The following is a 25,098-nucleotide window of genomic DNA, read 5'->3' as shown; positions in this document are numbered from 1 at the left end:
CCCACGTCTGTCACTACACTTCACAACACCACACCAGGAAGTGCTCACACCAACGCTGCGCTGTGTCCCCGTGTCTCTGCAGGCTGCACACACTCGCACCATGGTAGGAGAAGTTTATGACGAGCTTGTCATATTTGTTTACCCGAAGTTTGGGGTGTTTGGACGGTTCACCTGTTGCTCTGTGGGGGGTGGGGGCTGCTCTTTGGTGTGTTGGTGCTTTCCTCACTGACTCCAGTGTGTGAATACTGCAGAGTGGTGAGTGTGCACCATGTCCACATGACTTTGAATAATATATACTGTATCTCAGAACTGATTTGACACAGAATAGGGATTTAAAAGCTACATCGTGTCCATATAAACTCATTTAAATAGGTTAATTTAGGCCTAACACAACTTATTTTACCAGTATGAACCGGTTAGAACACATTTGGAAACAAAAAACCTGCAATAAATGTGTCTTTGTTGATACAGACGGTTTCAGGCAGGTTGCACCCTGGCTCGGAGACAACACCTCCACATATTGTAAAACCAGTTTCTGTAATTGCATTGTACGATATTCATTATCTTCCCTTATTGCCCTGCAGTTAAAGTACATTTGTACATTTCTGAATATAGTTTCACAAAAGGAGGAACTGGAAGTCTCGTCCAGTCATTGTCCTCTGTTGATCACAAAACATGATTGTTTGCTGTGGTTTTTAATTTGAGTAAAAGAAGAAAAGTGTAAAACAGTGTAAAAAGAAATACAAAATAGTAAAACTCCTCCATTCAGAAGCTTAGTTAAGTAAAAAATAAAAACATATTACATTAAAATGTACTTAAAGGTCCAAGACTAAAGTTTTATAACTTGATTTAACTTGGTTAAACGTAAAGTTTGTTCGCCCTGAGTTTCCAAACACCATTACCTCTGAAGTGCTCCCTTCTTTGAACACGTTTAAAGCTCATGTGTCACGTAATCTTTGACTCTGGAGGAATGTGTGATAGCTATCTAATGTATGCATGCACCTCTTATTCATTTCCCTTGTGCTGCCTTTATGTATTGTATGTGCTCAAACGTGAGAACTATTTTTACTCACTGTTTGGACCAGGACTCTCTGGAAGAAGATACATAAAATAACGATAATTATGCAAAATGGCTCATTTCAGAAAACTTTCACTGGATTATAATTATTCAAAATCTGAATACATTACAAAAGATATGCATGCTAATTGATATTTTGGGTTGCATCATTATTTTTATGGTTTTTATTCATTTTTACATATATCATTTGAGTATATGTATACATTATAACTTTTCCCTTTCTTTTAGGTGAGGTTTGTAGTTAAGCTGTGGTGGCTTCTACCTCACCCGCACATGTATTTTACTTTTCTGCCCTTTTTAAAAAAGGAAGTGCAAATAAATCATAAAATCTAATCACAGGTAATTTCAGCTACTTTATGTTCTGCTGTGTGCTTAATCTCTAGAAATATATCACATTGTTGTTCAATATTTTGTATTATTAATACTTTTCTGAGTTTGAGTTTGAGTGTCTCAAGTAACGAAAGCTATGAAATAATTATTGAGGTAGTAGAGCTGAAATACAAAGTAGCGTAAAATGGAAAATTGAATACTAAATATATATATAATATAATAATACAAGTACAGTAAAAGTACCTCAAAATTGTACAGAAGTACAAAATTTAAGTAAATATATAAATATAAATAATCACTATGTATATTTATTTATATTTACTATATTTATATATTATTTATATTGTAGGTAAAAAAATGAATCGCAGACGTACAAACCGAACAACAAAGTGTACAAACATACACATGCAGGGGCGGCTGTTTGAGTGATCGGCGGTTCGATCCCCAGCTCCCCTGGTCTGCATGTCGAAGTGTCCTTGGGCAAGACACTGAACCCTGAATCGCTCCCTGTGCTGTGCATGTGTTTGTGAATGTGGTGTGAATGGTTACATTAGATGGTATGTAGATGTCCACTGTTATCAGTGTGAATGTCTGTGTGAACGGGTGAATGTGACAAACACTGTGAAAGCACCTTGAGTAGTCAGAAGACTAGAAAGGCGCTATATAAGTACAAGTCCATTTACCATTTACACGTGTACTGTTCAAGTGAAACCGCTCTTGAAACCGATCATGTGATCTAAAAGGTCTCATTCTCTCTCAGAGTTTCCTGTTCATTCTATTTTCAGTGACTTGTTTCAAAATGAGTAAGAGGAAAGGCAAAGTGACCAGCGATGCGACAGCTGTCAAGAGCCGCAGAGTGACAGCTGTGGGTATCCGAGACGCACCGGAGGATTCGAACCACCAGAGACCGTCCTGCAGCAGCTTCCCTCCCTCTGCCACAGTGAGTCGTCCCCCTCCATGAAGCACCAGTTCCTTTGTCCTTTACTCCTCTCCGGCTCGTTAATGGTCGAATGCTGTTTGCTTCATGTGTTTCCAGGGAGACATCGGCGTCATTGAGAGCATCACTCTGAAGAATTTCATGTGCCATCATCTGCTCGGCCCGTTCCAGTTCGGGTCCAATGTCAATTTCATTGTCGGCAACAACGGAAGTAAGAACCGGGTTTGTTAAAAGTTGAATAGGTAGAAACTTTATTAAAAGCTACATTTAAAAAAACAGATAATACACCCACGGGGCGTTTTGAGGGGTACAGAATGAAAGTATTGCTTCTCCATAAAAATATATTTAGTCTGAATTAATACTTTTTTTACGGGTTTGACAATGACTTTCTGTCACTCATCTCATCTCATCTCATCTTATCTCATCTTCAACCGCTTATCCGGGGTCGGGTCGCGGGGGCAGCAGCTTTAGCAGGGGACCCCAAACTTCCCTTTCTGTCACGTTCTGTTTAAATTGTAGCAGCCAATAGCGGCCGGCATTGGGTGTTGCCAGGGTTGTCTGTTTTTGCTACAGAAAGTGTGTGTGTGTGTGTGTGTGTGTGTGTGTGTGTGTGTGTGTGTGTGTGTGTGTGTGTGTGTGTGTGTGTGTGTGTGTGTGTGTGTGTGTGTGTGTGTGTGTGTGTGTGTGTGTGTGTGTGTGTGTGTGTGTGTGTGTGTGTGTGTGTGTGTGTGTGTGTGTGTGTGTGTACTAGCTAATCGAATACACCCCACTCAAAGAAAGACTTCCAGTTGAAGACTGGCTTACGTTAAATACTGTTGTAAAATTAATTGGTTAGTCCAAATTAGTCGTTACCCCGTGTGAGTCATCACTTGACATGGAGCAGGCCGATCGCTTGACACACTCGGCAACAAACCTGGCAACCCGGCTGCTGGAATTATTTTTTGTTGTTGCTGCTGAATCTTGAGACACTAGATGGCGGTGTTCTGCTCATTCTCTGTATTCAACCTTTAATGTCTGCATTGATCTGCTGTTGTCTTCGGCTTTTGTGTTAAACACTTCCCAACCCTGTCGGGCTGACAGATCCACAGCATGTACTCCCTTTAAACCAAGGCGACGTGATAATGCTAATAAACAGGATTTGCAGCCACAACTGGTTCTAGTTTAGCACACCGCAGTAAAACTAGCTGCTCATCTTCAGCAAATCAAGCACACAGAATGTAAATTATACAGTTATAATTTCATCTCATCTCATCTCATCTCATCTCATCTCATCTTCATCCACTTATCCGGGGTCAGGTATCGGGGGCAGCAGCTATAGCAGGGGACCCCAAACTTCCCTTTACCGGGCCACATTAACCAGCTCTAACTGGGGGATCCTGAGGCGTTCCCAGGCCAGTGTGGAGATCTAATCTCTCCACCTGGTCCTGGGTCTTCCCCGAGGCCTCCTCTCAGCTGGACGTGCCTGGAACACCTCCCTAGGGAGGCACCCAGGGTTCATCCTTACTAGATGATCCTGAACCACCTCAACTGGCTCCTTTCAACGCAAAGGAGCAGCGGCTCTACTCCGAGTTCCTCACGGATGGCTGAACTTCTCACCCTAATCATTTCAGTTATCATTATTCTTTACTGTACAAATGACCAGAACCAATCTGAATCTCCACACGTGAAAAGCTGGAACTGTCCCCTCGTAGTAGAGCAATAGAATAATCAGTGTCTGAATAAGATGTTTTTAGTCAATCTAATGTTTTTATGGTCTTTCTAGGGGACACGTCTGTTGCATCGCAGTCATTTCCACACATATGCTTTGTTTAATGGACATAATATATTTAAGAATGCTTCTGTATAAGTGAATTAATCTCCAGAGTGAAAATAACACTAACTAATCTATGAAAGCAGCTTAACATTTAGTTAAATAATCATGTAACTTAATGTGTTTGTTTAAAAACATCCTCCCCATGTGATTACTGAGCACAGGTCATTGTTTTTTAATTGCTTCTTTAGTTCTGCCTGATTGTGCTTTACTTTGCATGCAGTGATTTAATCCCTCGTCCTCAGCGTTCGTTCCCAATTTAATTCTCAGGTGGGAAAAGTGCGATCCTGACTGCGTTGATTGTAGGCCTCGGTGGAAAGGCCACAGCCACTAACAGAGGAGTGTCGCTGAAGGACTTTGTGAAGACCAACGAAAAGTAAGTCAGAGTACACACAGTTAGTATCCTTATTCATTCATTCATTCATCTTCAACTTCTTATCCCTGTCGGGGTCGCGGGGGGTGGGGGGTGTAGCCGATCGCAGCTGACATCAGGCGTGAGGCGGGGTACACCCTGGACAGGACGCCAGTCTATCACAGGGCACAAAGAGAAAAACAGAGACAGACAACCATTCACATTGACACCTACGGGCAATTTTAGAGTCATCAATGAACACGTGCATGTCTTTGGACTGTATTGTGTTGTTAAGAAAAAAAGTAATTTTCTTTGCCACTGGTCCTTGAATACCATAACAGTGATGGTGTGCTCTCCAGCTCTGCAGATATAACAGTTAACCTGAGAAACAGAGGGCCCGATGCTTATAAAGGCCACGTTTACGGCGACTGCATCTCCATCGAGCACCGGATCTCTACTGATGGATCTCGAACCTGCAGACTGAAGAGCATAACAGGTGACTGTTCCTGAGTTAACAGATGATAAACTCCCCCTGTATACATTCTTCACTCTCAGTCAGGAATGTTCCTCTATAAACCTGCATGCGTTTACGTTACACGCATGGCACCGCTTCACTGTTTTGCACCGTCTGTCCAAGTGTAAATGTAAGTGTGAGGCGTATTTACCTTCACACTCGGACTGGTGTTTTTCCCCGTGCTGTAAATGTCACTGAGTTATTTTGTGCATAAAGGAAAGTTGGACGTTGCACTCGCCAGCACCAGTTAGGAGAAGTTTTCATGAGAAGTGTGTGTATCTGGTTGTATCAGCTGTGGTCATGCTTCACACTTCTGCTGTTTCAGTCAGGAAACGGAAAAATGCTCAAGATGATGTGTATTCAGATAGCTTGTTTCATGCCTTTACATTATGTTAATGCCAACGTATCCTGATTCATGTTTCCAATTGCTTTAATTTAATAAATTCAACAGTAAACTCATGCTATTTTCAACCTCTTGTTGTTCTGAAGTGGAAACAGATACAGGAAGTGTTGCGTTTTTGTATTAACAGCGAGATGGGTAACCCCTTTTCTTATCTTGAATTTCAGGACAACTTATCTCAAACAAAAAGGAGGAGCTGACCACCATTTTAGACCACTTTAACATCCAGGTACTAACACTTAACAGCCCTTTAATTCTTTAAAGTTGTAATGAGCCTGGGAATATTCTCATTTGTCCAGGTCATCGTTAACCCCAAAGCAATTTCAGTCAAAAGTGTCAAAAGTTGCTTTTGACTGAAATTGCTTTGGGGATAAAGTTGTAATCCGTAAGAATTGAGCTACGTTGTTTCTAGCGACCCCTTTGGTGATAAGATGTAACTACAGGCGAGCCTCCAGGACCTCATCTCCCAGAGTACGGTGTCGACTGTTTGACGTCAGTAGATCCGCAGCTCTCACCTCCACGATGCTGTGGGATGCCTTCACATGCTCCATATGTCTGTTGATCCTCCTCTATGATTTTTTTTTACAGTAAAATCACGATTTTATCACAGTTTTTACATTGATTTTTAGCGATTTGGCAAGTTACTGAACAGTGTAACCAAAGTGTTTCCCTATGTAAAAACAAAGCCCTAAAAGAGAAAATATACCACAGAGCTTTTAGGCCGAAGAAGCTTTCTGAACAGATTTGAATCCGTGTGCCGAGTACAATGGACATGTAACAAAAAGCTGCTTAAAGCACCTGTTGCCTCTGTCGGCTGCGGTGTGGCTGGTCTCTTCACTGTTTCCCTCTCAGCAGACTGTTTAGGTTGAAAAGGTTTGTTGTGTTACCATTCAATGTTCAAACCTTGTGTGACTGTGTGTGTGTGTGTGTGTGTGTGTGTGGCAGGTTCGGGCAGAAGGCGGCCTCTGTGAAGTGACTGCGCTGCCTCCTCGTTAAACACATTAGGAGTCCGCTGGGACACGGGATATGTAATCCTTTTAAGGCGCATATTTTACAGCTTGTGCCACACAGTCGATGCGACAGGAGAGTCTGACGCTCGCTTTCTGATAGGACACAGTGTAACTCCTCCGTTCTATTTAGATTTTCATCCAACACTTCCCACTACTCTCTGAATTAAACAGGATAAGGGATGAGAAATCCTCGTCACTGCCTGTAGTTCCCTATGATTGATGAGTTTGTCTTTAGGGCGGTGCATGTGGCTGACATTTAATAACAAAACAAAAACAAACCCGACGCGTCTGTGCAGAGCAGAGAACAGCAGTTGATAGAATGTGCCGTATAGATGATGCTACGATGCTTTGGCAGATCATCAACACGTACTAATCCCTCACCATCTAATATCGTCATATTGACCACTCCGAGTTGAAAGTTCCCCATTTTCTGGGTACAAGTGAACGCAGCATAATCGGCAGTGACGAGCTCCACTGCTGACTGATGTAAACATGTCACTAACATGGCGCCACATTTGAATATAGCGAAGGAATGTCGCCACAGACACTCAAACTTCATTAGTGGGTCATATGATCATTGTTTTAACTCACTCTTTAAAGACATGCACGTGTTCGGTTCATTGATGACTCTAAATCACCCGTAGGTGTGAATGGTTGTCTGTCTCTGTTCGTCTCTATGTGCCCTGTGATAGACTGGCGTCCTGTCCAGGGTGTACCCCGCCTCGCGCCCGATGTCAGCTGGGATCGGCTCCAGCCCCCCGCAACCCCGACAGGGACAAATGAAATGAAGAAATGAACTTAACCAATTAGAAATACATGAAATGTTATGTATTATAACTTTTAAAACAGCTGTATTTTGCATATTTGTATTGTAAATTTCTATTTTACACTTAGGATTCTTAACTTTTGCGCGTATGTTTTTTCCTTTCTCTCACTACGTTTGTTGGGAACCTAATGCACCAAAATACCAAAACAAGTTCCTTGTGTGTGAAAAAACCTACTTGAGATAAAACCTGAGCTAAACTTCCAGTGAATGCACTCGTTTTATTTACTGACCTTTTCAAAATGGTGTAACAGCGACACAATCATGCCTAAAAAGCCTGAGCAGCACGTTTGTTTTGTGTGTTCCAGTTGGATAACCCGGTGTCCATCCTCAGCCAAGAAATGAGTAAACAGTTCCTGCACTCAAAAAGTGAATCGGACAAGTATAAGGTACAACGCAGCCAGTGTCTATGGTTGAGCTTCAAATATTAAGATTACATGTGTATTGAGAGACGTTACCGTCTATATTCTATATTATATTTCCACGTCTTCTGCCACTTTGCTGCTTTTGCGGTTTGTAGTTCTTCATGAAAGCAACTCTGCTGGAACAGATGAAGAGAGATTATAACCACATCAAGCTCACTAAGACCGTGACGCGACAGCAGGTGGAGAGGCAAGAGGAGGTACTGTATTCATCATTTATCACACCGGCTCTTTCAGCGCCACTCCAGGGATTTACACGTGTCGGTGTCACATGATGGCAACCAGGACATTTTAATGAGACTTGAGAGAATGTTAATATTTACTTGAAGGATGGTGTTTTCTTTTTAGTTAAACTCACTGGAAGCTCAAGTGTAAGTGCTTCAAGTGATCTTCTCACGGTCATGGATGGATGGCATACATCTTTGTATGGTTCTGTGTCTCTGTGGTCTTTTTGTGTCAGGTCATTTTGTGTCGTTTTGTTGTAATTTTGTGTCGTTTTATGGTTATTTTGTGTCTCTTTGTGGTCTTTTTTGTGTCGTTTTGTGGTAATTTGTGTCTCTGTGGTAATTTTGTGTCATTTTATGGTTATTTTGTCTCTTTGTGGTCTTTTTGTGTCTCTTTGTGGTCTTTTTGTGTTTCTTTGGTGTCTTTTTGTGGTAAATTGTGTTTGTTGTAATTTTGTGTCATTTTATGGTCTTGTGTCTCTTCATAGTCTTTTTGTGTCTGGTCATTTTGTGTCATTTTATGGCTATTTTGTGTCTCTTTGTGGTTATTTTGGTTCTCCTTATGGTCTTTTTGTGTCAGGTCATTTTGCATCTCTGTGGTTATTTTGTGTTTCTTTGTGGCCTTGTGTCTCTTTGTAGTATTTTTGTGTCTCTTTGTAGTGTTTTTGATCTCTTTGTGGTGATTTCATGTCTCATTGTGGTTATTTTGGTTCTCCTTATGGTCTTTTTGTGTCTTGTCATTTTTACCTCTCTGTGTTAATTTTTTGTGTTCATTTTCTGTCACCTTGTCATTTTGTGTCTCCTTGTTATCGTTTTATATTTCTTTGTGGTCTTTTTGTGTCATTTTATGGTCTTGTTGTGTCTCTTCATAGTCTTTTTGTGTCGTTCTGTAGTAATTTTGTGTCGTTTTATGGTTATTTTGTGTCTCTTTGTGGTCTTTCTGTGTTTCTTTGTAGTGTTTGTGTCTCTTTGTAGTCTTTTTGGTCTCTTTGTGGTTATTTTGGTTCTCCTTATGGTCTTTTTGTGTCTGGTCATTTTGTGTTGTTTTGTGGTAATTTTGTGTCGTTTTATGGTTATTTTGTGTCTGTTTGTGGTCTTTTTGTGTTTCTTTGTGGCCTTGTGTCTCTTCGTAGTGTTTTTGATCTCTTTGTGGTGATTTCATGTCTCATTGTGGTCTTTTTGGTTCTCCTTATGGTCTTTTTGTGTCTCTGTGTTAATTTTATATTTCTTTGTGGCCATTTTGCATTACCTCATGGTCCGTATGTGTCTCTTCCAGTAACATTTTGCAGGTGAAAGCCAACCAGCAAAAAACCTGCACAGCAATCAATCCATGCTTGGATATTAGCACCATATCAGTGCATGTCTTTAAAAAGCGTCTCAAAACACGTGTTTTCTTTGGAGGGTCTTGGGTCTTACACCATTCATTTTGTTAGCTGTACACTCAATCTATTAGGGTTGGGCATCTCTGGCATGAGGCCGATACGATACGCATCTCGATACACTGTCCCAAATCTGATGCATTTATGATACATATGGAGCACCTACCGATGCAATACGATACGATTCACAACTCAATCACGATGCACTGCGATTCAACAAAATCTGATTCAACAAAGTACGATTCGATGCGACACGATTCACAAGTCAATCATCATGCACTGCACAATTCAATGAGTTTGATTATTTATTAATCAAATAAAAGATCTCTCACAAACAAGTTCTGTATAAACATTACAACATGTTCATTATTAACAAAAACAATTAAATGCAAGATGAAGCTCAGCTTAGATGTGCTTAGCACTCTTTCAACTCACCAGTGAGTAAAGTAAGTAAAGAAAAAAGAAAGAAAATAAATTACCCTCTCACAACAAAGGTCTTCCATAGCTTCTTACAAAAGGAAACATGTAAACTAGATTCAGCAGTCATATGCTGTTGTAAACAAACACCAGTGTCACGTTGAAACAGTCGTATCAGTAACTTAGCTTATCTGTTGTGAGAATAAACAAACATGTGCAAATTATTTATTGAATCAAAAGAAAATGGTGTCAACAGAACACCTTGTGGCCATCCAGAATAGTGCACAACTGCACAACGGTCAGTCATTTAAGCCAGGTGTTCTACGCTCAGATTTTTCTTCAGGAATATGAGCTGATCGACATGATCAGGGTGAAGTAAATTGCGTTGTGCCGTAACAATGTCACCTGCAATGCTAAACACACTGTAAGGCTGGATATCTTTACAAATAAAGATGGCTATAGCGCCATTTATCGTCTTTGCACGAGCGGAGCTGTTAGCCAGCGGAGCATGGAAAAAGTTTTCAATGTGTCGCTCACCGCTCTTGGACGTAGTCGCCACATCTGACTCCACGGCGGGGGATGCCGGGTTACTGGCGGAGGCCACGGTCACACCGTGCCGTCGCTTCAGGTGACTAATGAGGTTTGTGGTGCTCCCTGTGTACTGTACAGCAGCAGGGCACATTTTGCAAATTGCGTCTGACTTGACAAGTTCTCCTTTTTCTTTGTAAAATCCGTAGTAGGTGAGTAGATTTTCTCCGCCTGCGTCATGTTTGTTTTGAACAGCATGCGCACGTCCATCAAAACGTCCCAGGCGCATAGTATAGTATACATCCGCGGTGCACGTTAACGTAACATAGATCCTGTTTAGTCAGAGTAAAAATGTCCAAAAATAACATCTTATTTGGTTTGTTACATGTACAAAAAAATGCAGAAACCACTCAATGATTAAAATATCGAATTTTACCGATGCAAACTTTTAATAATCGATGCATCTCGATTTTTTCCTCAAAATTGCATCTATTCACAGCTGTTCTACCAATGCACTCGCATCTCACCTGCACGTGTCCGTGTATCGATGCGTATCGGTTAATCTTCCCATCCCTACAATCTATCTGTACACTCCTCCTTTTATAGATGATCTTGTTCTTCCTAACTTTGTGTTTTCTTGCCTGCCTGCTCACATGTTTTTATCTGAATAATTTAACATGTACTTTATATTCCTTTGCCCAAAGAAAATCTAATCATTGGAGGTCTTGCATACATTTGTGTTCAGTCTCTCAAGGACCTGAAGCAAGACTTTCTACGGAAGAAAGAGAGGTATGAAAATATGCCGTCCTTCAGCGAGATGAAGGTGCGTTTGGAGAATCTGAAGAAAGTAATGGCGTGGTGTTTGGTAAGAGTTTATCACTGTCTAATTAGTTTCATCTGCGTTTTAGAAAATAACATATAGTCAGAAGTATGAAAAGAAAAGAAACGAAGTGAGAGAATACATTACTTATAATGGGCTCGTAACTTTCAATGACATAACCGTGCTGATCCGTTTCTTTTGTCCCTTTCAGGTCAAAGAAAAGGAGCAGTTTGTACAGAAGCTGAAGGAGGACTTTGAGATGGAAGCGAATAATCACAAACATCGAGACAACCTTCGGCTTTGTCAGGTGAGTCATAAGTGCTCCTGTTCTGTTGTTGCCCTTCAAACCTTCACTACCACATAAACCGGCTGTCCTTACTTACTTACTTGTTTATAAGAGATGTCCTCCACTGAAATAAAACACCTTCTATTTTTCGATTCTTCGATTTTTAGACGCTGTCCTTAGAGATACATTTGTTCTTTTCCTCAGGCGAAGGTCGCACAAGTAGACGAGAAGCTTCGGTGCATCAGAAGCAGAGTTGACAGCCTGACAAAGGAGCAGGAGTCTCTGTCAGAGGACAATCTTAAGCTGAAAGAGCAAGTGAAGGTCATCAGCAAAGCTCACAAGGAACAGGAGGTACTGATTGGGACACGTGAAACCTTATGTATCAAGTGTACATTGGGTGCATGTTATTTATAATAGGTTAAAGTGGCATCATCTTTTCCCATAGCTTGTTTATTTCCGGGCTCTGAACAAACTCAAACAGTCAGAGCGGGAGCAAAACCTCCTTCAGGAGAAAATTAACAGGGCAAAAACAAGGTAAGGGAGTCAAACGGTTCAAATGACATCTTTACCTTCATACGAATGCATACATTGAGTTGAAATATTCTTCTTCTCGCTGTATTTTTCAGCCCGAGCGACGATGCAGAGACAGAATATACGAAACAGCAGAAGAAAATCTGCAGTCTAAAGGAGCAGCTCGCAGAGCTTGAGAAAACGTGTTCGCAGCTCAATCAAGAGATCCAAAACAAACATCAGGCACTTTTCAAAGGAAAGGAAGAACGGGACAAGCTGAGGTACATGAAACAATATTGTGCTTTCACGTAAACGTGCCGGTCAAGGAGATGTGGTAGAATTTGAGTGACAGCCCAGAATATGCACTCTAGTGAAAGTTCCCGACCTGTTTGTTTTGACTAGATTGGAGGAAAGAAACATCCAGGTTTTGTACGGGTCCAAGCTGAGGAGGAAGAATCAAGCCCTCGCCAGTCGATCAAACAAACTGAAGCGGTTTGGAGATCAAGTACCTGACCTGCTGGCTTCGATCGCTGAGGCGTACACCGCAGGACACTTTCTCAAGAGGCCTGTTGGTCCAATAGGTGACTTTCTTTACTCGTGTTGGGTTGGCTTGACTTCCTTTTTGCATTATAAAAGAGATTAGTTTGTACTTAAAGGAAGAGTCATCCCTATGTTCCCAGGGTCACATGTCTGTTAATATAAACTGCATCGTTAGAGGTAAGTGGAAAGTTTCAAGGAGTAATACATCAGTACGCCATAAACTGTAGATGGGTGATTTCAACATATTGAACCAGGGAATCATACCTTGAACATTTGACCTGGAGAAAAACATTGCTGAGAACATAAAACCCTTTAAAATGACTCCTTAATGAGTCATATTATTGAGGATATTGAGCTGGGAAACAAAAGACCCTGGGGACCCTGGGATACCCTCCCCTTAAAGGAAAATATGCTTATTTGCTTTCTTGCTGAGCGTTAGATGAAAAGATCAACATCCCTCTCTTGTCTGTCTGTTCAGTGTGAAGCAGGAGCCAGCAGGCTGTTAGCTTAGCTTAGCATGAAGACTGGACGCAACATATGTGACAAAAATATGCCAGGCAGAATCTCTAAAGCTGATGATGAACAAATGATCACATCATATCCTGTTTGTTTAATAAGTAGAGAAGGTAATATAAAAGTGACACAAGGTAAAAAAAGACGTATTTCTGGGGCGGCCGGTGGTTGAGTGGTTAGAGCAGTCACCCTATGTAAAGAGGCTGAAGGTCCTCCAGGCAGCGGCCGCAGGTTTGACTCTGACCTGCGGCCCTTTGCTGCATGTCTCCCCCTCTCTCTCTCACCCCATTTCCTGTCTAATCTCATCTCATCTCATCTTCAGCCTCTTATCTGGGGTCGGGTCGCGGGGGCAGCAGCTTTAGCAGGGGACCCCAAGCTTCCCTTTCCCGCCACATTAACCAGCTCTAACTGGGGCATCCCGAGGCGTTCCCAGGTCAGTGTGGAGATATAAGTTCTCCACCTAGTCCTGGGTCTTCCCTGAGGCCTCCTCCCAGCTGGACGTGCATGGAAAAACCTCCCTAGGGAGGCGCCCAGGGGGCGTCCTTACTAGATGCCCGAACCACCTCAACTGGCTCCTTTCAACGCAAAGGAGCAGCGGCTCTACTCCGAGTTCCTCACGGATGGCTTAACTTCTCACCCTATTCCTGTCTGTCCTGTATAATAAATAAATCAAATAAATAATCTTTAATAAAAAATACATATAGACATCCAGAAATCATCCTCAGGGGAGCTAGAATGAAAGGTTTTATACTGTATGTCTTTTCTGGACGTTGTATTATCAACTAACTTTTTATTTCAACAGACGTCTTGGACTAGCCGCTCGTCACTGGATGTCCAGATTATAGCCTGCAGCTGTCTGTCTGTTCGTCCAGATTGTGGCCTGGCCCAACATACATGATATCAACATGATTTGTACGTCCACAGACGTTGCCTGCTCGGCCTATGAGCCGGGTTATTTCTTGCCCGAGAGAATGAACTTCCTTGAGTCTGGTTGCCCTCCTGGTAATTAAATAATTAATCCTGACAGAGCCATGCTAGCTGCGTCCCCCTGAGAGTCGATCTTCTCGTCTTACTCCTGTCAAGAAAGCGAATACATGTATTTCCCAAAATGTCAAACTTTGAACTGTATTTCGTATGTAAAAGTATAATTTAACCAAATCCATTAAATGACCCACTACCCTTTAAAAATTTAGCTCATTTGGTTTACTATCAGCTCATGCATTTGCAGACAAGAGTTTAGTTAAACTGAAAATATTGCAGTTGACGGTCTGTTTGCTCTCAGGGGCGTGCATCAGTTTGAAGGATCCCATGTTGGCTGTAGCCGTTGAGAGCTGTCTGCGGAGCCTCATGAAGGCTTTCTGCTGTGACAACTACAAGGACGAGGCGGTCCTCCAGGAGCTGATGTGTCGCCATTATCCAAATGGCAACAGGCCGCAGATCATCGTCAGCCCTTTCTCTGAAAAAGTTTACCACATTCACGGACGGTCAGCAGCAGCAGCAGCATTTCAGATTCATTGACTTTTTTTTTTGACACATTTTAAAGCTACATTTTTTGTTCTTCTCTGCTTTCCTTTGTTGTTGTAGGAAAGCACACCATGCAGAATACCCGTCTGTGCTGGACGTAATCACAGCGCAAAGCCCGGTCATCATCAACTGCCTGATTGATATGAGGGGGATTGAATCAGTTCTCATAATCAAAGTCAGTTCGGCTTTAATGCCAGTCTGTGCTGATTATTGCACTTGGACTTGTTTAAGGATAGATGAAGTATCTGAAGTGCGTTTTGTGTTTCATCACAGGAAAAAGACAAAGCACGGAGGGTCATGCAGCAAGGCCGGCCTCCTAAAAACTGCCGTGAAGCCTTCACCTCTGAAGGAGATCAGGTGTACCAAAACCGTTATTACACCTCCGACCACAACATGGCCAAATATCTAGGCGGTGATCTGGAGTCTGAAATAAGGTAACTAAGCTATTTTTATCAGATGATATGCAAAAAGCATAAGCTGCGAAAAACATACCAGAGAAATGAGATGAGAAAAATAAATCCACAGATACATATTTAGTGGTTTAACCTGGAACACAAATTTCAACCAGCTGCGGTAAACGCACAGTTCCTCATCCTGCAAAAACAAGCAGGTAGTTATGGAATATAGTTGAGTACATTTACTCAAGTGCTATACTTGTGCTGCCTTATTTGAGTATTTGCATCTTATGCTTAACTTTATACTTCTACTCCACTACATCTCAGACTTCAGTTCTGTTCATCCTCATCCTGCCCAGAGAAAAACATGGATGTCAGGATGTGTTGATATTGAATCTTTGTGATAAACTGAAGGATGACGTGTTCCTTTATGTGTAGAGAGAATTATTCGCCTCCTTAAACTGAATAAACTATTTAAAACCCTCAGCTGGAGAATGCATCGCTGAAAACAGGGCTGTTTGTCAGACACCATGAAATCTTGACTTCCAGATACGCAGCTCTCACAGAACAGCGACACTACAAACATATGAGGATCTCATATAACATGATGCATTGCTATAGATAAGACTTACCAACAGTATATAAGGGAGTTAAAGTTAGCATAACCTTAAACATCTACAGCAGTAAAATGCAACATACACATTGATGCAGCAGTAATATTAATACAGAAACATCATGGACTTGTACTTCACCTTTACGCTACCTGTCACAATAAAGGGTTAGTCCGGCGAAAAGGGATCCCATGGTCTTTTTTGGCATGAAAATACATCAAATAAGCCATCGAGACAGTGTTTTTTGTTGATCAACCATGTTTGGAGAATGCCTGGTGAGACGCTGACAGACCCAAAGGGCTAACACTGATAAGGTGGTGCGCTGAATGCATCCAAAGCGGCTTTTTTAACCACTAATACCGATCAAAATAGCACCTAACCTCCACAGTAGCATGATAAGTGTCCTTACACGTTAGTGAACCTGGAATTAATTAAACAAGACTGTTTTTCAAGTCTGTGCCTCTCCAGTAGGTCCATGTTGACAGGTAGTACATACAAGTCAATTACCAAATGCACTGGAGTTCAGTTCAAGGATGATTCTTTTTAATAAAATCCAGGTTCTCTAACTACGTTGTTGGTGATTTTTTTTTTTTATATGTGTAATGTGTGTGATACATCATACTACTGCAGAGGTTTGTGTTATTTTGAGAAATATTAGTGGTAAAAAAATGCCGTTCTGGATGTGTTCAGTGCACCACCCCGAGCTAATCAGTGTTAGCCCTTTGGGGCTGTTAGCGTCTCTCCAGGCGTTCTCTATACATGGTTGATCAACAAAAAAACAGTCTTGATGGCTTCTTTGATGTATCTTTTTTAATGTCGAAAAAAAGACCCTGGGGTCCTTTTCGCCGGACTTGCACTTTAACCCATACTCATTCATACACTGATGGCACAGCCTCCAGGAGCACTTCGACGTGTGGACTGGAGGAGTCAGATGGAGCCAATAGTTGGCTTCTGAGCTTGGATTATATTTTGCTTATTACACTATAATTAATATTTAGAGTGAGTCTGTGTCCAGACCTTTGAATTTGCCAACTTCAACGAATTGACGGATATAAACGTAGTGTAAATATTTGACAGTTCTGTCTGATATCAGGCAATTAAAATGCACTGGACTGTTTTCACAGTGTGGTACTGTATTACTACTTGTAGCTGTCATTATCTAAAGAGAAAGAAGCAGATGAGACAGGAAATTAAATACATTCAAAAACACTTAATCTCAAACCACCTTGAACCCAGAGAATATAACAAGTTGATAACAACAAAAGATCTTCAGGTGGATTTTAAATGAAAACAAGTCTGTACATAAAGTTTATTTAAAGGACCAGTTCTTCTAAAATGGAAGTGTGACACCACGCTCATGACTGTTCAAGGCATCCGGTTATTTTAGCTCAGCATAAAGACCAGAAACAGGGTGTCCCCCTGCTAGCCTGACTCTGTCTAGAAGTAGTCTGGCTTTATGGACGTTCAGTGCTGGGATAAAAAGCCTGACATCTGGCTAACCATTTGACTGAAATGTGAGTTTTTCTTCTCATATTATATTTAGTTTTTGGGCACATGGACAACCGTTTTTCCAATATACTCCTTTTTCTTGTTGCCCCAGCTGCCCAAAGCCTAAATATAGTATAATAAGAAAACAGCACAATCGAGTATTTGTATTTATGAACTTGTAACAAGTTGAATATCACACACATGTAAAGAGATATTTCATACGGACACGGAAGATGTTTAATTTAAATTAAGAAACATAAGTCTCTGCAAGAAAGGGAACAAGCATATTTCCCCAAATGACAAACTGTTGATTTAAATAAAGAAGCACTGCATGATATTATTGTCCATTATGTTGTTATACAATATTCTAAATTTCTGCATTAATGGCGTTTGGTGCTTACACGTGCTTATGTCAGAGAGGAGCACGTCCTGTTTCTGCTCGACAGAGTCTGTGAGGTTTTTGAGTTCTCAAAAGTGGTAAATGTGGTTCATTTCCAACTGTGTGAAGTTGTGATCTGGGATCCAATCGATGCTTTCCTGTCACAGTATGTTGGAGTCAGACCTGGAGAATCACCAGGCTCAGCTGTCCAGGTTTCAGCTCCACGTGACCTCTGTGACCGAGGACATCGCCAGCATGGAGAGCGAGCTGAACAGCACCGTCATGACCCTGAAGAAGACTCTGGTCAGTGAAGTGCTCTCTTGCAGGATGTGTACCAGAGCCTGGTTTAACTTAACAGCACTGCTGTTCCCTTTACTTTTCGTTCTTATCTTCACACTCTTTGCATTTTCATTTGTTTCCCTCCTGTTGTTGCTTTCTCTCTGGTACTTTTTGCGCTCTGTGTGAGTGAAAGATTGATTATTATATAACATCTGTGCGTGATTCATCTAGATTAATACGTCTAGGTTACAGCACATCTGAAACAGGTTCTCACCAAAACAAAACACGGAAACTTAAGACTCACCTGTTCTGCTCTGCCTTCCCCTACGTAGGATTCTGGCTCATATGTTTGGGTATCCCAAGTTTGTCTTTTTAAATATTGTTTTAATTGTATTCATCACATTTTAACCCTAAACTTTATGTTTATACTTTTAACTATATGAGTTTATTTAAATTGACCTGCCCAATGCTGCACTATGTATGTTTTTACCTTTACACCATTATTATTGTTGTTATATTACAGTAGTTTAATGAAGCGTTAATTGGAAATAATTTCAGTTTTCTTGTATGTTTTCGATGCAGGTCTCTGTGAACCAGTTGAAGGCAACGATAAGTGAGCTGGAGACGGCCGGAGAGGAGCAAAGCGATGACATCAGCTCCTTGGTGATCATTTTATTTGTACCCCTTTGAAAACAGACATTAATCTTACCACCGACTATGTTACTAATGTCTTAACCAGAGATGTCAAGACTCACTTAGTGATGAATGAGAAGAAATGGGAAGTAAATAGACTTTTATAGTTATATTTATATATTTAATTTTTAGTTGATTGCTTTTACTTGACACTTAATATTTCTAATACAAAATAATTGTCATACTTTAAAAACAGGTTGGATAAATTGGCCAATAATATAATTAGACAGGTACTAAAAATGTGTCTTTTCTCTTCATTAAGACCTGATACTGCAGGTCAGTGACTTTACTTGACTTGCCCAAGAAAAAAAGACTTGATTCACATGTCCGGTGTTAACAAATGTGTTGCAGGAAGAAGTTTCCAGAGAGAACCAGCAGAAGATCGAGGCGGAGCAGCGGACTGTTCACGAGGCAAAAATGGAGCTCGACAAGCATCAGAAAACAGCAGAGGACATCGAGTCCAAGTACTTTTCTGTCAGAGAACGGGTTGATCAGCTTTCTGAAGACGCCGAGCCGCTGAAGGTGCAGTGAATCATTGTTACATCACTTTGTTTAGAAGCTAAAAATAGTTTCTGTCGCAGGCTCGTTTCTGTAGTTCTGATGTGACTTCTCTCCTCTTGATTTCAAATGTTTTGATGATTGTGTGAAAGTAAAGGCTTTGGATTTCACAGCACTATTATTCCTCTGGGATTGTAAGTGTCTCAGACAAGTAGTGACAGTGAAACTGATTATTTCTATTAATTGTTGCCCCAAAGGATGAGCAGCTGAAGCTGGAGGCTGAGCGTCTGAAACATGAACGAACTCTAAAGATTTTAGAAAACAAACTGAAGACTCACAAAGACACCATCCAAGATATGAAAAGTGATCTTTCCAAAGGAGAAGAAGAGTTACAGGTAACAAGAGCTGTACTTAAGTTAGCTGTTTTGTTTACCTCATATGTATGTATCCGAGGCTTTTCTAGCTGCAGTGTGTTCTGTTAGATTAATCCCCGTCTGAGCTACACAGATCAGTAAAGTCAACCAAAGGGAACATTCACGGCCTCCAGAGTCATTCATAGTTGTCAGACTGTCATCAGCCCTCACATGTGATGACAGGAATATGTGGCCAAAGCTACAGAGATCAGTCCTGAGCGGCAGCAGGTGACATGCAGCCCCAAGAGCATCGACAGCGAAATCACTCGGCTGAAGAAGAAAATCCAGGTGCACGAGAGCCACCACGGGGAGCAGGAGCAGGTGGTCAGGTGAGAGATCACAAGCTTTCTGGAAACATTGGTGCGACAGAATTATTTTCTTTATCATTTTCATTTGATAGATTAAGATTTAACGTATAATGATTTTTTATTTTTATTTTATTTAACCTTTCTTGTTTATGCCTGTTATAAAGGAAGGTTTTCGTCTCGTTGTGTGCAAGGTTGCTAGATTTATACAGTAGATATCTCAACTTTCTGTTGCGCGTCAAGGAATTGTTGAGTCTCTGTAAATCATAAATAAGTTATAGAGTGTTGTCAAGACCTACTCTATATCTAAAGTGTCTTGAGATAACTTTTGTTATGATTTGGCACTATAAATACAATTAATTTTAAATTGAATTACCGTATTAAAAACCTTCAAATTTCTCAAGAGCCGACAGTGCGCCTTATAATCCGGTGCTCCTTATATATGGACCAATATTGAGCCACAACAGGTCTCGCAACTACGGTGAGCAGCCGCCAACTCTATTTTCCCCCGTAGAAGAAGTAATGCGCGGCGCATGTTGAGATATACGACTGCGCGAAGCGTGCCGTTTCATTTCTATGTGTGTGTTTGTGTAAAGACCCCAAAATGGCTCCTATTAAGAGACACGCTTACGACACAGAGCTTAAACTCAAGCCATTAGTCCCGCAGTAGAACACGGGAATAGAGCAGCAGCCAGAGAGTTTAACATGAAAGGAAGCAACAAGACGACCTGCACCAAGTAAAGAAGACTAAACAGAGTTTAGAGGGAACAGAGCAAGACGGCTGCAGCTGGACGACAAACTTGAACAGTGGGTTGTTGAACAGAGAGCAGCAAGTAGAAGTGTCCGTACAATCACTGTTCGACTGAAGGCAACGGCGCTAGCACGCAAACTTAACATTAATGAATTTAGAGGCAGTCCTTAACGTAACCCCAGCCTCGACTGTAGCGTCTATTCTATGCGCCTTATAATGCGGTGCGCCTTATATATGAAAAAAGTTTCAAAATTAGCCATTCATTGAAGGTGCGCCTGATAGTGCGGAAAATACGGTATTTAGCCAGGGTTCCAGGTTCAAGGTATCTTTATTATCCTCAAGGGGCAATTTGGTGTACAGCCAACAGTAAAAGAGGCGCAACAAACAACAAATATCAAACATAAAACACGATAAAAACAACAACACAAAACAACAAAAAGATCAAAACAAATCCCAATTTCATGTGGTCGTTTACCAGACTGATTTCAGCGGGCATCAGGCATCCCATAGAGAATCTCTGGGAAATCCTAATGTCGCAAACCCACTGCAGTTACTGAACTGTGGAAGAGACTGAAGAAGAACGGACCAAGATCAAACCAGAGCAGTGTGAGAAACTGGTGATGTCCTGTGGGCGCAGATGTGCTGAAGTCAATCACAGCAAGGACCTCTACACTTCCTGTTCATTTTTTAATCCTATACCCCGAAGAATACAGTGTTTAAATCGTCTCTTCTGACACAATGGTTACTGTTCTCTAATTTTGCTTATTGCTTTTTCAAAATAAAGGTTTTTGTCTAAGAAAAAAAAAACATGCTAGTGCAGCAGTGGTAGTCACAGATGATATTCTATCAAATTATGAACAGTACAAATGTGTGTGTGTGTGTGTGTGTGTGTGTGTGTGTGTGTGTGTGTGTGTGTGTGTGTGTGTGTGTGTGTGTGTGTGTGTGTGTGTGTGTGTGTGTGTGTGTGTGTGTGTGTGTGTGTGTGTGTGTGTGTGTGTGTGTGTGTGTGTGTGTGTGTGTGTGTGTGTGTGTGTGTGTGTGTGTGTGTGTGTGTGTGTGTGTGTGTGTGTGTGTGTGTGTGTGTGTGTGTGTGTGTGTGTGTGTGTGTGTGTGTGTGCGCGTGTCTCATTAGGGAGTACGCTGAGATCATCACGCTCTACAAAGAGAAAACCATTCAAGTGCGAGATCTGCGGAGGTTCATCGATCAACTTGACAACATCATGTCAGAGAGGCAGAACAGATACAAAATAATGCGTAGGTAAATAACGGTCTACTCATTTAAAACAATCCAGAAATACATGATTATAGAGATGAACTGGCAGCGGGAAGTCTTAGTCTTTCTTCTTCTTCTTCTTCTTCCCGAAGGTCCCTCTCCGTCAGGTGCAAGTTATACTTCAATAACTTTCTGATAAAGATGAACTGCTGCGGCTCCATGATTTTTGATCACAACAACGAGACGCTCTCAATCGCGGTACGTCTAAAATATCCGTCCTCAAATGATTTCGAAAGTTTGTTTTACGGCAATTATTGTGTAGCACATTTGTTGTGCTTTGTTTATTAATGGAAATAGATTCAGTGCGTATGTTTTAATTTAAAAAATCCCAGTTATAGCAAATCACATCATCATCTGAAGTAGGATCAGGTATCCTGGTGACCATGTAGCGTCCACATACGGAGACAGGTCTTTCACATAGAACTAACCTGCACTAGCGTACCTTTTATTTTAATTTATGAGAATAAACATTCCATAAAATGTGGTTTATTGTTCACTCATTGAATCCGTACTCACTTTCAACATCTCAGCCTGGTACAACACCTTCGCCATCACCATCGAGCACAAAACAAAACTTGCACGTATCGTTAATCAGGCCGGCAAAATAATTGGCTCTCCGCAAACCCCCCTATCACAACTGTACGCCCGGTCAGTCAGGAAAGCCAATACAATCACACAGGACCCCACCCACCCCCTCCACCAATCCTTTGACTTACTGCCATCAGGTCGACGCTACAAGGTCCCGTTGGCACGAAATCCCCACTGCCATCACCACACTGAACAGTCACATATAGGCAACACATCTCACTCCACTCAGTCGCCCCTTTGCACTGCACAGCATCTTTTGGCATTAATGTATTGTCATTGTTTGGGACTGTCTGTTTTGTACGTATTTATTTATTTTTTGTATATTGAACCTGCCCTGTCAAAGACGAATTTCTGTCACTTGTGACAGACAATAAAGTTTTTTTTATCTTATCTTATACAAGTAATGCACTAACCTCCTCTGGCGCACGTAAAGGTGGCGCCTCCGGGCAGGGAGGACGATGGTGCGAGTGACATGAGGTCGCTGTCTGGTGGTGAGCGCTCGTTCTCCACCGTCTGCTTCATGCTCTCCCTGTGGGAGATCACCGAGTCCCCCTTCAGATGCCTGGATGAGTTCGACGTCTACATGGTGAGCGCACCGAAGTATCAGAAATCTGTTTAAAAGGATTAAAGTAAGTTTGATTGTCTCTCACTTTGAATTAACCTCCCTCTTCTTTTTTAAATGTAGGATATGCACAATCGCAGAATCTCTCTGGATCTCCTCCTGGAGCTGTCAGAGCGGCAGCACCTTCGACAGTTTGTCTTCGTTACTCCCCTCACCACCAGGTGGCGCTCTTCTTAATGTTTGTCACTGTTTACATGCAAAACCCATCTAAATAAAACTGGACAAATACAAGTAATAAACTGATTATTAATGTAGTCAGTTTCTAATTCAATTTTCTGTCTTCAAATTGTTTATTTTGAATGCATTTTTAACCAGTTTGGCTTCTACCATTTGTTGTTTACAAATATGTCTTCCTATCATTATAAGTTATGTTTATTAAGTTATTTAAATTCTAGCAAAACATATAATTTAAACATTTGTAACTAATCCTTTGCCAATAGATTTAATGGCATAATTGAAGCGCCATTTTAATAAATAATTGAAATAAGGTTTTTAAATAAATAAACACATTGACATCCTCCATATTCTTCTGCATACTTTGCCGTTTCCTGTTGTTCCTCTTTGCTTTAACAAAGACTTTGTTCGGTGTGGGGTCAGGGTCAGTAAAGTTTGATGACTGATCAGATGTTTCCCGTGGTTTGTGTCTTTCAGCGACCTGCCCAAGAGCAGCCTCGTCAAAATCCACCGGCTTCAGGATCCAGAAAGAGTTCGGGGTGAAACAGTGGAGGATGAAGATGTGTGGGAGTTGTAAATGTTATTTCACATTTGTTTGTTTGCTGGGATGAAACCATGGAGGTGTTGTGAAACCTAATTGTATTGTAAATGTCCAGGACAGAAGGTATGTTAACTTATTCCTGTTATTTTTCACTCTGAAGGCTCTGGTGTCGAGAAGAGCGGGGACTCTAAAGGATGGCGGTGTTGATTAGTTTGTCAGGCTAAACTTTTTTTGGCGTGTTTGGGCGTGAAGAGCAGCGCTGCCTCTAGGGGATTTCATTTTGCAGTGCAGATCCGTTCATCCTCAACGTAGACATGATTCTTAGCAGAAGTTCTTTATACCATTTACCAAAATACACCGTAAAGTCTTCTTTATTTCCATGGTCAATGTAAAACACCACCTGAGCCGCTCAGGCTGAGCGTCGCCCAAACGTTCTTACTGCTTCCTCTCATCAACGTCACTTTCCTAATTTAACATGTTAATGTTCATGTTCAAGTGTGTAAATGAATTCTACTTGCACTTCGGTGGCGATCACCTAAAGTAAAAGCACCGGGAAAAGACCGGAAACTGCGGCAGAGCAGATCCATCTGGGGACAATACCGGCAAACGGCGTCCGACTGGTGATACAGTTACGTTATGTCACGAAAGACCAGATATAGTTCATGATTGCATTGGTTGCTCCGGTAACTCACCTGGTAGAGCACCACAGAGGACCGGGTTCGATTCCAGCTCTTTGCTGCATGTCGTTCCCTCTCTCTTCAAATATAGATGTTTAAAGTTAATAAGTGCATGATAAAGGATTTACTGACCCTGTCAAGAGATCGTTCTTGCCTTAAACTGCTAGCTGCAACTTGATGGTAGCTAGTAAATGGCGCTATTTAAAAAAATGCCAGACTTGTGCGGGATGTCCCGTGATGCGCCATTTACGATCATAGTGACGGTTCTCTGACCAATCAGTGGTCTGCAGTATTTTAACTCCACCTTTTAATATCGGCTCAGCTCGCTTGGAACCTCCACAGAGGTGGTACCGAAAAAAGTACCGGGCACTATCCGCAACTTTTGCTAATGGGGAACCAAAAAAGAACGGCTCCAGTCGAGTCATGGTGAATCAAGCAGTGGAAGAGAGGCATTACTGTTCAGAATATTCTTATTATTATTATTATTATCATTCATTCATTCATCTTCAACTGCTTGTCCCTATTGGGGTCGCGGGGGGCCCTGAGCCGATCCCAGCTGACATTGGGCGTGAGGCGGGGTACACCTTGGACAGGACGCCAGTCTATCTTATTATTATTATTATTATTACATAATAAATTCTTATATTTGGACAGTAGTGGTTGGTTATACGAGTTTACCTGTAAAGTGTTTCATATATTGAACAGTATCTTTAAAGGAGTTGTGCCCAACATTCAGAGCGTAAGCATAACATAGCAAAGATGTTACACTGAAAATGTTTTACTTTGCTATTTTTATGTAGTTTTACCTCAGGAGTCTGGTACCAGAGAGGAAGACTGTTTGAGTGTGAACCCCAAGACTCTACTCAACCTGTCAGTGTTAATATTTCTACAACAGTTTGTGAAGTTTGCTCCTAATCACTGTTTTAGTCCGTCACATTTGGGCTCTCCTCTAAACGTGCACGCTCCAGTTCTCTCCCCGGTTAGAAACGCTCAT

At 41.4% G+C, this 25,098-nt stretch overlaps 1 protein-coding gene across 2 annotated transcripts; it reads left to right on the top strand.

Moving 5' to 3' along the window:
• On the top strand, positions 1–23,496 carry smc6 (structural maintenance of chromosomes 6). 2 transcript variants are annotated; one of them, XM_083924428.1, is made up of 27 exons: positions 1–103; positions 2,194–2,348; positions 2,445–2,556; positions 4,426–4,531; positions 4,867–5,003; positions 5,589–5,650; positions 7,563–7,643; positions 7,775–7,876; positions 10,970–11,089; positions 11,256–11,351; positions 11,535–11,681; positions 11,776–11,864; positions 11,957–12,121; positions 12,243–12,421; positions 14,176–14,377; positions 14,478–14,592; positions 14,691–14,851; positions 17,458–17,593; positions 18,152–18,232; positions 18,614–18,784; positions 19,018–19,155; positions 19,357–19,502; positions 21,362–21,487; positions 21,595–21,700; positions 22,524–22,676; positions 22,776–22,873; positions 23,364–23,496. In XM_083924428.1, the coding sequence occupies exons 2-27, from the start codon at positions 2,208–2,210 to the stop codon at positions 23,461–23,463; spliced, it is 3,270 nt and encodes a 1,089-aa protein (XP_083780554.1). In that variant the 5' UTR covers positions 1–103; positions 2,194–2,207; the 3' UTR covers positions 23,464–23,496. The 2 variants fall into 2 exon arrangements, 1 of the variants encoding a protein (XP_083780554.1); XR_014593427.1 differs by lacking the exons at positions 22,776–22,873; positions 23,364–23,496 and having other exon boundaries at positions 21,362–21,483; positions 22,524–22,662.
• Positions 23,497–25,098: the final 1,602 nt, after the last annotated feature.

Source organism: Echiichthys vipera, assembly GCF_963691815.1.
Source record: "Echiichthys vipera genome assembly, chromosome: 12".
NCBI lineage: Eukaryota > Metazoa > Chordata > Actinopteri > Perciformes > Trachinidae > Echiichthys > Echiichthys vipera.
Note: the sequence above shows the minus strand (reverse complement) of the source record. Positions and strands in the feature narration are given on the sequence as shown.